Source organism: Aquarana catesbeiana, linkage group LG12, assembly GCF_042186555.1.
Source record: "Aquarana catesbeiana isolate 2022-GZ linkage group LG12, ASM4218655v1, whole genome shotgun sequence".
Classification (NCBI taxonomy): domain Eukaryota; kingdom Metazoa; phylum Chordata; class Amphibia; order Anura; family Ranidae; genus Aquarana; species Aquarana catesbeiana.
The window spans coordinates 57,337,930-57,355,201 of NC_133335.1; the positions used below are offsets into that span (position 1 = coordinate 57,337,930).

The 17,272-nt window shown below is 41.3% G+C and overlaps 1 protein-coding gene across 1 annotated transcript in view; it reads left to right on the forward strand.

Annotated features, from left to right (window-relative positions):
• The window catches only part of LOC141114266 (NXPE family member 2-like), a 35,471-nt gene extending 21,368 nt beyond the window's left edge, over positions 1–14,103 (forward strand). Inside the window, exons 4-6 of the mRNA XM_073607851.1 lie at positions 3,478–3,539; positions 5,066–5,284; positions 13,544–14,103. Of these exons, the coding sequence (XP_073463952.1) occupies positions 3,478–3,539; positions 5,066–5,284; positions 13,544–14,079 (817 nt within the window). The 3' untranslated portion in view covers positions 14,080–14,103. The remainder of the gene's footprint in view (positions 1–3,477; positions 3,540–5,065; positions 5,285–13,543) is intronic.
• The last annotated feature ends 3,169 nt before the right edge of the window (positions 14,104–17,272 follow it).

Sequence of the window (17,272 nt, forward strand, 5' to 3'; positions counted from 1 at the left end):
CATTGGGGGCAAGGTTGTCCAAGGTATATATCCAGAACGTCTCGCGTTCAAACAGTCGCGAGAAACGTTCCGCTTCGGAGGAGCCCCTGGGTATGGACTCAATGACCCAAACCCGAAGGCCCACAGTGGACTGGGCATGATGTTCCAAAAAATGGCGTGGTACGCTATGTTTGTCACTGCCCAGTTCAACAAGGCGGCGGTGCCCACCAAACCGTCGCCTTAACGGAAGAATAGTGCGACCGACATATAGCATCTGGCAGGGGCATATGAGACAGTAAACCACATAAACACTAGAACAGTTATGAAAATTTTCAAATGAAAAGACCCTACCCTTGTGGGTAAAGCTCTTTTGTCCATGATTGACAAAATGACAGGTCTTACATAGAGGTTTGTTACACCTATACATCCCTTTAAGGGGAATAAGGCAGAGAGGATTCTTCTTCTTCTTTCTTCTTCTTCTTCTTCTTCTTCTTTCTTCTTCTTCTTTCTTCTTCTTCTTCTCAAAAATTTGCACTTTTGATTATCCATGTTCGTGTCCCATAGACTTTAACGGTGTTTGCGTGTTCGAACAAATTTTTTGCCTGTTCGCAAGTTCTGGTGCGAACTGAACCGGGGGGTGTTCGGCTCATCCCTACTGACCACCAATGTAAGGGGGACCTTCACACTGGCTATTAGTGTGAATGAAAGGATTTTACATCAACAACCAATAAAGGGGAATTTCTACACTGGCCACCAATGTAGGGGGGATTTACACTCACCACCAATTTAAAGGGGGCTTCTACATGATCCACCAATGTAAGTTTGGATTTTTTTTATTGATTACCAATATAAAGAGGAGTTTCCACACTGGCAACCAATGTAATGGGGATTTACACTGACCACTAATGTAATAAGAGCATTCACAGTAATAATCACCAATGTAAGGAGGCATTTACACTGACCACCAATGTAAGGGGGACCTTCGCACTTGGCATTAGTGTGAATGAAAGGATTGTACACCAAGCCTCAATGTAATGAGAAGATTTACACTGACCACCAATGTAACAGACATTTAGCCTGCGTTCACATTTGTGTGTGTCGGGAACGCATGCAAAATCGCTTTCCTGACACCACAGAAATGTGCTGCTCTTTAGCAGAGACACAGCAGTGCCATTAATTGTTAATTACACCCTCATGCATCTGCTGAGATGTGGGTATTCACATCCACCAAAATTCACAGTGCTGTGGCACAATGTTATTTTGAAAAAAGGGTTCCACCACCAATTTGCTTACCTTTGCAGAACAGGCTGATGTTAGGCTTAATGACCACAGTTGTAGGCCGGACTCTCAAGTATGCCCCTTTTCCTCCCCAGTGGGCAGCATTCAGCAGAAGTGATGGTGATGCATGTCGCCTCTATTTAAATATCAATGCCACTGGTCTGCGGCTATTTTCATATTAATGCTGCCACAGTTTACCTATCAATGCTGGTTATTTACATGTAAACACAAGGTCTGCAGGTGAGTCATCTGTACATGCCAAAAGGACAGAGCTGGGCATTAGTAACAGAATTTCACACTGAGATATCAGGACACAGCATGGGACTAAAACTTCAAAGGACAAGGGAATTTAAACTGGGATAGTTGGCAAGTATGAGGCAGCTGCTTTGGGCCCCACAACAATGATGGGGCCCAGGGCAGCTGCCCCTTTTGCCCTGCCTTAAAGACAGCCCTGCATGTGGGGGACACAGCAAACATGTGAAAGAAGGTGCTCTGGTCAGATGAGACCAAAATTTAACTTTTTGGCCTAAAAGCAAAGCGCTAGGTATGGTGGAAAACTAACACCGCACATCACCCTGAACACACCATCCCCACCATGAAACATGGTGGTGACAGCATCATGTTGTGGGGATGCTTTTCTTCAGCAGGGATAGGGAAGCTGATCAGAGTTGATGGAAATATGAATGGATGGAGCCAAATACAGGGCAATCTGTTAAGAAAACCTGTTATGCCGCGTACACACGAGCGGACTTTATGGCAGACTTTGTCCTGCGGACTTTTCAACGGACTTTACGACGGACTTTCCGAATGAACGGACTTGCCTACACACAATCAACCAAAGTCCAATGGATTCGTACATGATGACGTACGACTGGACTAAAACAAGGAAGTTTATAACCAGTAGCCAATAGCTGCCCTAGCGTCGGTTTTTGTCCGTCGGACTAGCATACAGACGAGCGGACTTTTCGACCGGACTCGAGTCCGTCGAAAAGATTTGAAACATGTTTCATTTCTAGGTCCGTCAAACTTTTGGGGAAAAAAGTCCGCTGGAGCCCACACACGATTGAATTGTCTGACGGACTCCAGTCCGCCGAACCAAGTATGCCCTAAAGCCTGGTCGTGTGTATGCGGCATTAGAGTCTGCAAAAGACTTGAGACTGGGTGGAGGTTCACCTTCCAGTATGACAATGACCCTAAACATACAGCCAGAGCTACAATGGAATAGTTTAGATCAAAGTATATTCATGTGTTAAAATGGCCCAGTCAAAGACCTAAATCCAATTGAGACTCTGTGGCAAGACTTGAAAATTGTTGTTCATAGACGCTTGCCATCCAATTTGACAGAACTTGAGCTATTTTGCAAAGAAAAATGTGCAAAAATGTTACTCTCTAGATGTGCAAAGCTGGTAGAGACATCCCCAAAAAGACTTGCAGCTGTAATTGCAGCGAAAGTTGGTTCTACAAAGTATTGACTCAGGGGGGCTAAATACAAATGCACACCACACTTTTTCAGATTTTTTTTGTACAAAATGTTGAAAACCATTCATTATTTTTCTTCCTGTTCACAATTATGTGCCACTTTGTGTTGGTCTATCGGCTCTTCTCGGCCACTTTCGGCTTCACTCGAGCGCCGCCCGAACCTAGCCGAGTGTACTCGGCTAGGTTCGGATAGCTCCGCTCACAGTCACGCCCATCCCGGGCGGGACTACGAGTGGAGCCGAAAGTGAACGAGAGCCGCCGAGAAGAGCCGAGGACCGGCTCTGTGTATTTCGGCACCGGCGGCGCCATTTTCAAATCACGGTCGGCGATTTTGAAGCCCAGGATGGCAGGGGATCACAGGATCGAAGGCTGCACTGGGGCAAGGCTGCACTGACAAGGCTGCACTGGGGAAGGCTGCACTGACAAGGCTGCACTGGGGCAAGGCTGCACTGGGGAAGGCTGCACTGGGGAAGGCTGCACTGACAAGGCTGCACTGGGGAAGGCTGCACTGACAAGGCTGCACTGACAAGGCTGCACTGACAAGGCTGCACTGGGGCAAGGCTGCACTGAGAAGGCTGCAATGATGGGCATTTAAATGTAAGTTTTTTTCCCTTCAACTTCCCTCCTAAAAGTTTTTTTTCCTTAAAATTCCCTCCTAAACTTGGGGTGCGTGTTATATGCCGATAAATACGGTATTTGTTTTAACCTTTACTTTCTTAATGTGCATTTTCTATTTTTTAGAGAGAATATTGCAGTTAATATCCAAAAGGACTTTGAATATATTGATGTATCCACATGTGCAAGTATGTATTTTTAAACTGCCATTAAATTAATTTCATCTTTTCTCTATCATTAAAGTATAAGTGCACTTTTAAACAAGTTGCACTTGGATTTTTGTCCTGACCTAAACCTTCTCACCCTTCCACTCCTCATGTAAATACTTCAATATGATGGCTGCAGCCTCCACTAATTGTTCGCATTCTGGCCGCACCTGAGCATATTTTGGTGATGGTGTAATTTTTTGTCTTGACTGACACTGACCAACCTGTTACTGGTAAACACAGAAGGAGGTACAGGAAATTTCCTGCCGGCATTTGTGTTTACCAGTGACAGCCTGCCCCTTAAGCAAGAGAGCAAGGTGCAGCATGGTGTGGTGGACAGTGAGTATACAGAGTCCAAGTTAGTCAATAAAGTTATATTGTAGAAATGTTTAACACAACTTATTCAGGCCTGGCGGGTAGGCACACCCGTATGAAGCCATTTATGAACAGTGACAGCGGTATGAAGACTTTAGGATGCTGACAGCGCCTGCACGATGAGCAGCTTGCGGTCTGGCCAATCCACATCCAAAGGGAGGCTTCCTGAAGAGAAGTAGACGTAGTCCCTGCACTGGCCCTACTCCACTGGAACCTTTCCCTAACTCTAAACACTATCCCTGCCAAACGGCGAACCAGTCCCTACACTAGCCACTCGCATAAAGCACATCGAACCAGGGAGCCAAAGCCTTAAATAGACTCTTCCTGACCCAAAAAGACCTCTGGAATCACATGGGCCGCCAGCATCCAGTCCGACAGCTGTCTTCTTGTGACCGCAGGAAGTCATAGAGGAACCCAGTGCCTCAACTTCTTTCCCCTTCTGCATTGCTGCTTTGATTGAGTGTCACCTGCAGTGGAGAATACAGACTGCACCTGCCTACACCCCCCCTTTCTTTGACAGATGCTGTCCTCAGCATCGCAACACAGCAAAGAACAACACATAACAGCACAAAACATAATCACAGTAATAACAGTAACATTTCAAATAACATAATCAGAGTACTTTGCAGGGAGTTGTCCTCGGTTGGATCACGTTGGGTGGGGGACCTCACTGTTTTCACCTTCTGAACTCTCATTTCCTGATTGGAGCCCCGAGGCCTCAGGTGGTTGAGGGTCAACAGGGCCCTTCACCTGGGCCATAGGCTGCACCCTTGGAAGCGTCCAAAGAATCTACAGGACTGGCAGCCTCTGTCCGTTGATGCATCGGGGGTACTCTCCTCCTCAGGTTCCACTGCAGGTACAGCTTCCTCTCCAGCAAGCCTTCAGAAGAACAGTTTTAAGAAATTTAAGGGAAATAGTAGAGTACTGCTTAGTGACAATTAACTATTCTAGATTTTCTCTGTAAAACAGGAAATCTTCACTTTCCTGGAAAAGGTCCACTTCAAAACTTTTAGCTAAGGTTTGACTGTACTTTACATGTTCTGAAATCTTGACAATCTTGACATTCATTGAACATATGAACATCAAAAATGCAAGAGTACAATAATATATATATTTTTTTGTTGTTTTACCAGGACCACCATCAGCACCGCTAGGAGAATGCAAGATAGGAATGGACTCCCCATTTCCCAGCGGCTTTGTGCTGAAAAATATCTGGAATCCTGCTTTTTGTAAAATCAAAAACTTTAGTACTCAGGAACAGATGTACACTTGTTTACAGGACAAAATGGTCTATATTTTGGGAGACTCCACATTAAGACAATGGTTTAATACTCTGACAGGTACATTAAAAGGTATGTTTGTCTACCTATGTACTTTATATGATAAGGTAAAAAAAATTGCATTTTTACTATTTTATCTAGTACAGTATGTTAAAGCGGAGTTCCACCCAAAAGTGGATCTTCCACTTATTTGCTTCCTCTCTGGTGCCATATTTGGCACCTTTTAAGGGGACAGAGGAGAACAGGTACCTGTTTTTGACATGTCCCTGTCCCCACTTTTGGGAGACGGCGCCACGGCCAATTAGAACTTCCCTTGGAAGTTCGACCCCCATTCCTCCTTCCTCTGCCGCCGGGCCAATTAGAAAGCACAGCGCTGTAGGGAACTGTCTGTAAAGCCGAAAGGCTTCACTGCCAGTTTCCCTTAGTGGAGTTGGCAGTGGCAGCACCCGACAGCTGATCTGAAGATCGGCTGGGGTTCCGACATCGCAGGCTCCCTGGACAGGTAAGTGTCCATATATTAATAGTCAGCAGCTACAGTATTTGTAGCTGCTGACTTTTAATTTTTTTTTCCCCTGGCTGGAACACCTCTTTACGTATATTATTGCAGAGTGTAATACTTTGTTGTAAATACCCAAACAAAACAAAAAAGATCCCCTATGATGGACTTTTCAGACACACCTAATTTAAGATTAAAAATATTTGAGAGTATTTCAGTAAGAAATGTTATTAATTATTAAACACATTAACTAAAATATACATATGAGGATAGAGTGTATTGTCAGTTCATAACATTATCACCATATTCTAAAATGACAGATATGATCCTCTTGCACCGTTTCGGAGTACAGATATCTCCTTCTTCAGGGGTATATATTGAAGAGGAAAATATATCTATAATATAATTTGAAAAACAATAAGTATCTAATGATATTGAAATACATTGTAAATCACAGTTGTAACTTTCGTTTAAGGATACACTTACATATATTTCTGGTGACGTGGTAAATTAAACTTCCATCATATTACATTTAAAAACAAGAAAGATATAACAGAGGGAACTGTGCTTGCTGACTTTATACTTCAATAGCACAACCATCAAAGGAGTTTTTTCAAAGCTGTGTAGTATATAAATCCCAGGGAGCCAACTCTCTGCCCCCTCCACATCCTACAGAGGGGGAGTGGCCAGAGGAACTCGCTGGGGTCAAATATAGAAAGGTCCCGCAATAAAAGGCATAAATCATTCTAGGGTATAATAATAATCAAAATAAAAATAATAAAAAGATGTATTTATATGTTGTTATTAATAAATATATCCTTTAATGGTATTCTTATATGAATATTTTTATGTGTACCTGAATATTGCAGATGACAATAAGCCAAGGCAGGAGAAGGGCTCTATTGTAGGAGAGCTGACCTCAACTAAAAAAAGTATGATAAGTTGAAAATTGATTAATTGATTGTTGGACCATTTTTGGAAAAAATGTAAACAATATAAAATGCTGGAGAGGAAAGAATATCGTAGAAAGGAAAAAAACATGTATTTATTCCTATATGGTATTTTGGTCGGCCATATATTTTTATATTAATCTATTACAGATAATATATAGACACTATCGCATTGTTGAGTAGAGGCTGAATAAATAAGCCACAATTTGTGTTCGTTAAATATAAATAGAATAGCAGAATGGTTCAAAGATATTCTTTCCAAAAGGGTATTAGTTTCAAAAAGGACACCGCCCACTGACACACACAGCTTCACCAGCGGACGGTGCATGTCCGCTGCAGTAGCAAGATGGAGCAAAAACGAAGATGTAATCACGTCTGTAGCCTCACATAAGCCATTGCGGGTTAATTAGCCCAGGCGGCTTAGTGTGCCGGGTGGTCCTAATGGCCTCTCTGTGGAACAAGGGGGAGCAAGAAGCAAGACTGCAGAGGGAACAATACCAAACACCAAAACATCAGTCACATATGTAAAACATACAAAATGCATGTAATATAAATATATACTGTATTTATTGGCGTATAACACTCACTTTTTTACCATGAAAATCGGGTGCAAATAGCGTGTGCGTGTTATACGCCAATACTTCAATTTTAGCTGCCTCGGAAGGGACAAGGAGGGGGGCCGGACGAGCGCTGTCAGATTACATACAGTGAGAATCTCCTGTTTACTTGGCAGGCTCTGTAATAGGAAGTCCTGTCTCCTGGGCCACCATTGGACCACTGTTCTGTCTATCATAGGAGATTCTCTTTGTATGTAATCTGTCGACGCTCGTCCCGCCCCCTCCCTGTCCCCTCTAGGCTGCAGGTGGACGTCAGTCAGGCTGCACTGATGGCAATGGTGAGGCTGCTGCATTGAAGGCAATCGTGAGGCTGCATTGATGTGGATTGATGAGGCTGCAGATGGGCACTGATCCTTACTTTACTCCAAAGTTCCTTATTTAAAATTTTTGTTTTCGTATATTTTTGGATATTGAAGAAGTCTTCAGCAAGCAGCACACATATTTTTAGACAGCATTAAAACTTTTTACAACAGGAAGATATTGTTATATAGCAGTGTATCAAAAATACAGAATATAATACACATAGGTAAATGGAAAAAGATAGGGGGCATAGTGGTTACCGGTTATATCTAAACATGTTATACATCCCAAACAGAACAGGGTTAATGATTTCTCTATAAATGTAGAGTCTAGATTATCAATATATATAGTTTATTTTTCCATTCTTCCCAATGAAAAGCCCTCAAGGAATGGTTTAAAGCAGACAGCTTAATTTAACCCTGGTGACTGTGTAGCTTTCAACTTATGGATCCATTGGAGAAGGACCTTGTTCCAGTCCCCTCCCCTGGAGCTGGGGTGTATACGGTCCAGGATCAAAAATGTAACATTTGGAAAGTTACCGCCATGTACTATTTTTACATGACCTTCCAGAGGGAGATCTGAGTTGCATACCTGCATACTTCTTATATGTCTGTATGCCCTCCTCCAAAATTCTAGTTTCGTTTTTCCGATATATAAACAACCACAGCTACATTGCAACATATATATCACTCCAATTGTTCTGCAATTTGCGAAATGTTTAGGATAAAAAATTTGACCATTTGGAAGGATAGGATTTTTTTGAGTAAGCATAAATTTACAGTAGTTACAGGTCCCACACATGTAGATTCCTGTATATTTACAATGATTTTTACTTGATTCTCCTTTCAATTCGCTATTTACAACCCTATCTTTTACAGATGTAGCTCTTTTAAAAGCAAAAAGGGGTGTAGCGGGGACAAATTGTCCCAATGATGAGTCAAGTGTTATGCCCCGTACACACGGTCGGATTTTCCGATGGAAAATGTCCGATCGGAGCGTGTTGTCGGAAATTCCGACCATGTGTGGGCTCCATCGGACATTTTCCATCGGATTTTCCGACACACAAAGTTGGAGAGCAGGAGATAAAATTTTCCGACAACAAAATCCGTTGTCGGAAATTCCGATCGTGTGTACACAAATCCGATGGACAAAGTGCCACGCATGCTCAGAATAAATAAAGAGATGGAAGCTATTGGCCACTGCCCCGTTTATAGTCCCGACGTACATGTTTTATGTCACCGCGTTTAAAACGATCGGATTTTCCGACAACTTTGTGTGACCGTGTGTATGCAAGACAAGTTTGAGCCAACATCCGTCGGAAAAAATCCTAGGATTTTGTTGTCGGAATGTCCGAACAAAGTCCGACCGTGTGTACGGGGCATTAGTCTGTGCCAGTATCTCTCTACAATTGTTTTAATTTTTTCTTGTTGATTAGTATATTTTGTAATAATTCTTAGAGGATTGGCATCTTTTTTGGTTTCTGTGCATGGAGTAGTTTATTTCTAGGTTGTATAGAAGCCTGTTTATATGATCTTTTTAAAGAGGCATGAGAGTAGCCTCTGAGCAAGAGTCTAGCTCGTAGTTTTGCCGCTTCTATTTTGTAGACACTTTCATTTGAACAATTGCGTCTTATCCTTAGACACGGACTATATGGTATTGAGTCTATTAAGGCCTTTGGGTGGAAACTTGAGGCATGCAGTATCGTATTGCCAGCTGTGGGCTTTCTATATAGTCTGCTACAAAGGGTACCTCCCTCTCCTCTATAAACTTTCACGTCCAAAAATGTGATGCGTTCCCTATCATAGGACATTGTAAATCCTAGGTTAAAGTCATTCTTGTTCATTCTAAATAGACATTGCTGAAGCATATCTGGTGATCCATTCCAAACGATGAAGATATTGTCATTGTATCAATACCATCCCAGGATCTGGTCCGTATATATCGACAAAGCCTCATCTGCCAAAAACATTTTCTCACACTCCCCCAGATACAGGTTGGCATACGATGGGGCACAACAAGTCCCCATCTCAACCCCCTGCATCTGGATGTAGTGGGAGCCATTGAAAGTAAAGACATTATGTCCAAGAATGAATTCTAAGTGACAGAATGAATTCATTATAACTTGGATCTGAGTCTCCTGCCTGTTATAAAATATGTTTAATGGCTGCCAAGCCTTTTTCATGGGGAATTGAACTGTATAGTGTTTCAACATCTATTGTGGCTAGCAATACATGATCAGGGATGCATAGGTTGTCAATGATTTGTAAGAAATTAACGGTGTCTTTTACATAAGACGATAATGATACAACATATGGTCTTAAAAATGTGTCTATTATTTTACTGGCGTTTTCACTAATTGCGCCCGTCTTTGAAATAATGGGTCTTCTGGGCGGGTTTATTACATCCTTGTGAATTGTAGGGAGTGCGTAAAAGGTAGGGACTCGAGGGAAGTTGTTCCTAATAAAGTTCCATGTATTTTTTGTGATTGCATTATTCAGATAGGCGGTGTCTACTAATGCATTGAATTCTTTATTATATTTCTCTACAATGTCTGCCGGGATGCGGTGGTACCAATCTTGTTTTTTAAGAATTTTATTGCACATATTGATATATTTTTCATTGTCTAATAAGACAATATTGTCGCCTTTATCTGCAGGTGTAATAGTGATTTGATTATTATCAGAAAGTTGTTTTAACGCCAGGACTTCTTTCTCTTCTTTAAGCTTGTGGGACATTTTGTATGCATTTTTAATTTTTCTAAATCTTTGTTTACTAGTTTAGGAAAAGCGGCTAGCATTTGGGTTAGTACTGTGCGCTGGGCAAAAGTCAGATTTTTTCTTCAGTGACGATTTATTAAAATTTTTTTTTGTAGATCGACTCTGTTCCTCCACTAATTCTAAAATCCGTGGAAGATCGATACAATCGATGAGATCTGCTGTATCATTTTCCTCAAGGGGGTCAGACAGATTATATGATGAAAGATTGATTACATTTAAGTCAATCTTATAGCGCTACTTGTGTGTATGTATTGAGATTGGGCTGTAATGGCCTGACACCTGCTAGAATTCGTTCTAAAAAAGAAGAATCACTAGAGATTAAATCTAATGAATCAGAGGATGAAATATTGCATTGAGAGATAGGTTCTCTCATTTGTGATTTCTGTGCAGGAGGAACACCTTCTCCCAGAGTTTGTGCATTATCTTGTACCATAGAGTTGGTCGGAAATAATTCCAGTGTTTGTGTAGTAGAGTGAGATGGTTTGTGAATATTGTTCAAACTTGTTTTTTGGCTTACTGGACTTGTGTAGGGTCGCCATAATATTGACGTTTCGTGCTTTGTGCATTTTGTGCTTATAAGATGCCTGAGAAGAAACCAATAAAGGGTTAGGCACCTGTTAGGAAGAAACAGTGTTGTACTTGACTAAGGTTTCCTTTATTATTGATGTATTTATTTTGGGTCCATTTATAGGCCCTTCCATCTTGGAATGCATTTTTATCCCGTATGAATTTATGTCCTTTTTTAATTAGTATCTCTTTATTATAAACCTCCAGATGTATTTTTAATTTATCCTCCTTAATTATTAGGGATTTATGAGTTTTAAATTGTGGCAATTTTCCACATAAACTAATAATGTCTATATCAAGGGCATTTGATCTTTTATTGTATTCTCCTATTAAAATTTCCATTAAATTCTGTGAGCAAGTCTGCAGTAAATACCCAAATTAAAATTCTAAATTTTTATAAGGTATTCAACTTATGTAAACCGTTGAAACTTACAAGGACATGATAACTTACTAATAATGTAATTATGTATTTTTGACCGAGAAATAAACTAGGCTTAAACTAGGCTTATCCCAAAGTGGTTAGGGTCCTACATACTTTCATCTCTGCTGGAATTATTCAATTAAATTATTAGAGATCAGCCCCTTTTACCAAAAAGTGATGTAATCCCTTGTGTCTAGTGGTAACTTAGCTGTTCCTCATTCCTTAATCATTGTGCAGAGGATCCACTCATATCGGGGTTTAGAAACTGACAGGTTAAAAAAAGAAAATTAAACAAAATGCCAAAATAACTGAAAAAAATGGATTCATTTGGGCCAACAAAAAGAAATTAATGCTTTCCATAGAGCAGACTTCTATATTGTAAATATGGAGCTGGACTAAACATTGCTTGCAGAAACTCTTGCCTAATCAGTCAGGTGCTTTATTCAATGATATCTAAACTCAAAAACAAAAATATTGTATGTAGCACTGACCCCCGAAGAAGCTGCTGGTATTTGATTGGGCCTGTACTCTGCTCTTACACCCCCAATAACTTGACTCAATCCCTTTGACACAGCTGTGTTGTGTAGTGTTGATGTGAAGCAAATAGTAAAAGACAACCCCACAATGTGCAAATAAGTAATAATATAACTTTGTTATTACCTGGGCATCTGATGCTTCACCTGCTGAAAATAAGAAGAACAGCACTCCACACCAATGGTCTTAACCAGGAACGAAATTTTACTGGAACTGGTATGGAATAATTATTACAGTATTTGCACTGTCACACAAACGTAATGCAACAGCCTAAAAGGTTTTTTTCACAACAGTCTGTACACATGAGGTTATCTTAACTGACCCCTGGAAGTGCGTCTCCAAGTGGGACTAATGCCCAGAGTGAAAACACCTTAACTCTGGGCACCTTCCAGCACGTTCTGGTAACCACAAGAAGACAAATGGTTTTCCATAAAGCACGATACAATTCCTAGGGAGCTCCCCCTGCTTTATAATGCAGTCCCTCTGATAATCAATAGGATGCAAGGCCTTATAATGAGAGATGCAGTCTTTTCTTTCTTCTGTCTTCTGCTAGCTATTTGTGTGGTACTAATTGTAATCCAACAGTGGAACAAACCAGGATTAAAGGAAAATTGATGTTGGAACTATTCTTGTAGTGCAGTACACCTGCAACTGCCTTCGGTGCAATTTGGCTTTTAGTAACACAGTGTCAGTAGTACAGTGAAGGATAGGCTTTAGGCCTGTTTAAACTCAGTCCTTTTGCTTAAGATCTTCTCTGTGGGACTACAGGTCCCAGCAACACTGTGTTATAAACTTCGGTGTAAAAAAGTGCGTTAATAAATTATGGGCAGCAGCCCTCTCAGCCAACCAGGTCTGGAGAATGAATAGAACAGCTCCACTCCAGTGCACTCAGTCTTGCTCCTCACCAGCTGGCGCCGTTACACCGCTCTGCTCTGCGGGATGAACCGGGACCTTCTGATGGCTCCGACGGGTGCTTCTGGATCCTTCCCAGTTCTGTCACACCATCTTTCCAGCTCGCAGGTACAAAGCAGAGTCGCTGATCGCGCCGCTCCGCAGCAAGTGTAGGCCGCGCTCCCTGGAAAACTCCTCACAGGTCCTTGTAGGCAGGCCACGCGTCCAGAACAGACACAAGATGGCCGCGCGGGGCCTTTTATAACCTACCCAGCATGCAGTTCAGTGCTGAGTGTCTATGGGTAGGTCACTTGGCATTGTGGGTAGGTAGGTCATTGTAAAATGTAAACAAACAGTCACTTCCTCTAACATTTCTCCATGTTCTTGAAATAGAAAATAAAATAAAGTCCATTTCACGTTTTGGCCACTAGATGGTGCCAAATACCAAAGTATGCACATATTACATTAAAAAGACAGGCAAAAATTATCAGCGCTACATTGTATATTGCAGTTTATCAGTCCTCAGATGTAGTGGCTGCATTCGTTTTCTTTCTTAAGGTTAAGAACATTTACAGCAAGTACAGAAAATTCTGGTTAATTATATCAGAAAATGAATTGTAGGTCCTGTGATAGATATGATTTCAAAGCACAAATAATATTATCTTCCTTATGTAAACGACTAATCTTTTAAAAATTTTTTAACTAATCTGTTTTTAAGGTATTTATTCAATGAACAATTTATTAATTTTCTTTTGCTTTATTTCAATCTACCATACAGGATTGAAAAGATTTAATCTCCATAGAGCTGGACTAGAATCTCTGCTCATGGCATCAGATCAGGAGAAGAACATTCTGCTTTATTGGAAAAAGCACAGCCATCCTTTTGTTGCAAGCCACTTCTATACAGTCAAAGATGACAACTATATGAGTCGGGAAATAGACCAGCTGGCTGGTGGTCCACACTATGTTCTTGTCATCAGCATGGGACAGCACTTTCGACTTTTTCCCATCTATCTGTTCATTAGAAGGGTTCTCAATGTCTACAAAGCTGTACAGCGCCTCCTTGTACGAAGTCCAGACACAAAGGTTATTGTTAAAATAGACAACACCAGAGAGATCGATGCAGATCCTGAAAGACTCAGTGATTTTCATGGATATATCCAGAACCTGATACTGAAAGATATATTCAGCAACCTTCATGTGGCTATGGTTGATGCCTGGGACATGAGCATTGCTTACCCTACAAATAATGTACATCTACCAGAACATGTAATCAGAAACCAGATATTCATGTTTCTAACATATATTTGCTGATTAAAAAATCTACATGTGAAACTGCTGCATAGCAGAATGTACTATTTCTAAGGCCCCTTTCACACAAACGTTCTGATCAGGCCTGCTTGTCAGTTTTTCAGACCTGATGGACCTGATCAGACGGTCCATTCATCCCAATGGACCGGCAGACGTAAAGGGTCTGGTGTCCGTTTACACCTGTCTAGCTCAGTTCCGATCCAGTACGCTAAAAATAAATTGATGTGGATCCATCTCCCTCTGTCTAGGTCAGGGGTAGGCAACCTCGGCACTCCAGCTGTGGTGAAGCTACAAATCCCATCATGTCTTTCCCTTTAGGAGTCATGCCTGTGATTGTCATGGTCTTGCAATGTTTCATGGGACTTGTAATTTCACCACAGCTGGAGGGCTGAGGTTGCCTACCCCTGGTCTAGGTGGATTTGATCAGTGGTCAGTGGGTAGTAAATAAACAGCAGAGTCCATTTACACCTGGCCGCCCATAGAGCATGTTGTAAATAAGTCCGACACGAGTACTTTCAAATAATACGATGATCAGAAGCCTTCAGAGTCCCATCCAAAGAACTCGGTCCCTTTCTGTCATAGCAAGGATAGAGGCACTTCACCTTTCAAGCATATACTGTATATCCAATCCAGTGGCGGCTGGGTGGGGCAGCAAACATACCCCAGGCCAGGTCCACACTTATCCCTTTCAGGTTGCGGGCGGCTTCCCTGGCTTTTCCTCCCGGCCAATCCATTCTTAAGACCCGTTTCCTGTCCTGATTGGCCAGGAGGAGAAACAGGAAGACATCAGCGAATGATAAATCCCTAATGTCACAAGTGGGGGGGCTCGGGGCACAGTGCTCTGCGCCCCAAGCCCAAACTTTTTGAAGCCAATTAGAGCCTCAGGCTCTAATTATGTGCTTCAAAAAAAAAAAGCTTGTAGAAATCTATGCGTCTGATGCCCCACATGGAGATTAGGGGGGGCACCCATTATGGACGGGCCGCCACTGATCCAATCTATATTATACACCTAGGTGGCGACCATGCATGCAATCATGTATAGTATATTCTAGACCCATTCTTCCATAGTATTGTGTCAGCAATCAAAATCTTTCCTTAAAGAGGAAGTAAACCCTCAGCAAAAAAACAAAAAACCCTGCAAGACAAAGGCATAATTAGCTAGTATGCATAGCATACTAGCTAATTATGTATTACTTACCTCAGATCGAAGCCCCCGCATCGGTCCACGTCTCCCCCTCCGACCGCCGACATGTTGTCCCCAAGTGACTTCCGGGTATCGTGGCTCCAGCGCTGTGATTAGCCGGAGCCGTGATGACGTCACTCTGCGCATGCGCGCAAGAACGGCATAGTACAACTAAAGCAACGGCATATAGTGCCATTGCTACAGTTGTCTTAAGTGCGCATGTGCCACATGACGTCGGCACATGCAAATACAGGGATATCTCCTAAACCTGCATGGTTTAGACAATATCGTTGTTAGCTACAGGTAAGCCTTAATATAGGCTTACCTGTAACATAAAGTTGTAAACAAAGGTTTACAACCACTTTAATATATAGCTTTTTCCAGTTGACTTAAATGTAGAGCAATCTGATTGGTTAGTTTTACCAACACATTTGATCTTCTTCATGCTTCTTGGTCTATAAAAACTGTAGGCATAAATTTCAATTGAAGCTGTGTTTCCTATATTGACTTGCTGACCGGCCCATAGTAAAAATATGTCATTACTTTGACATTTAATACCGGGGTTTTGGCAGCAGCTAGCTGCCAAAACCCCGGTATCATTTTTTACTATGGCCCGTTCTCTTTCACATAAAAGTGGTCCCGCAGGCAGATTCACCGCAGGGTCACTTTTAGAAGTGGCAAAAAGGGAGGCAAGAAGGGAGACATCGGTGAAGCCTGGAAGCGATCCGATGTGGCCGTTGCGGCAACGTCTGACGTCACTTCCGGTTCTTGAGCCAAAAACAAATCTTTTTTTTTTTTTTTTTTTTTTTTACAATGCAAAGAAAAAATGTTTTCTTTTTCTTTTAAAGGTAAATGAGAGATCTGGGGTCTTTTTGACCCCAGATCTCTCAATAAAGAGGACCTGCCATCCTTATTTCTATTACAAGGGATGTTTGCATTCCTGGTAATAGGAATATATGCAATCAAAAATAAATAAATAAATAAATAAAGGGACAGTGTAAAAATAAAAAATAAAAAGTAAAATAAATAAGAATACATTTTTTTAAAGCGCCTCATCCCTGCATGGGCAGAAGTGAACACAGACTTAAGTCACACCCACATATGTAAACGTTGTTCCAACAACACATGTGAGGTATCACTACGATCATTAGAGCGAGAGCAATAATTCTAGCACAAGACCTTCTCTTTAACTCTAATCAGGTAACCTGTAAACATTTTTAAAGTGTTGCCTATGGATATTTTTAAGTACCGTAGTTTGTTGCCATTCCTTAAGCGTGCGCATTTTTAAAGCATCATCTTTCACATTATACAAAAAAATTGGGGTAACTATTGTGTTTTGTTTTTTTTGTCAATTTATTAAAGTGTATTTTTTTTTTTTTTTTTTTTACAAAAACATTGCATTTGAAAGACCACTGTGCAAATACTGTGTGGCATGCCACGTTCAAAGTCATTTAAGTCTCATTTCTTCCCCATTCTGATGCTTCGTTTGAACTTCAGCAGGTCGTCTTCACCAAGTCTAAATGCCAAAATGCATTGAGTTTCTGCAATGTGATTGGCTGATTAGCAATTTGTGTTACCATACCAAGCAATTGAACAGCTGTACCTAATAAAATGCCCAGTGAGTGTATATATAAATACATATTGTACATTTTATACCTACAGGGCAGAGCGGCTCCGTTCACATGCGCTCTGCAGAAACTGAGCAGACATAAACCTGTCATCCGCTCACTCTGCTCTGATCAGCAGGGGATCAGCAGAAAGATCCCCTGCTGATCAAAATGGTGTCCGCCCTGTATGATAGGTGCCTAAATGTGAAGTGGAAATGTTGGTGGTATGGTAACATGCATCTCATAATCTATTTATCTTAAAAGTACAAGAGAAAAGAAAACCACAACAGCAGTTAAGTGTCCAAGTATGTTTATTTCCTCAAGATCTAAAAAAAAAATTCAATAGATTTTGGAGGTTTCGAAGTGCCATCTTCAATAAGGCTTAATATGCTGTTTAAGATGAAGT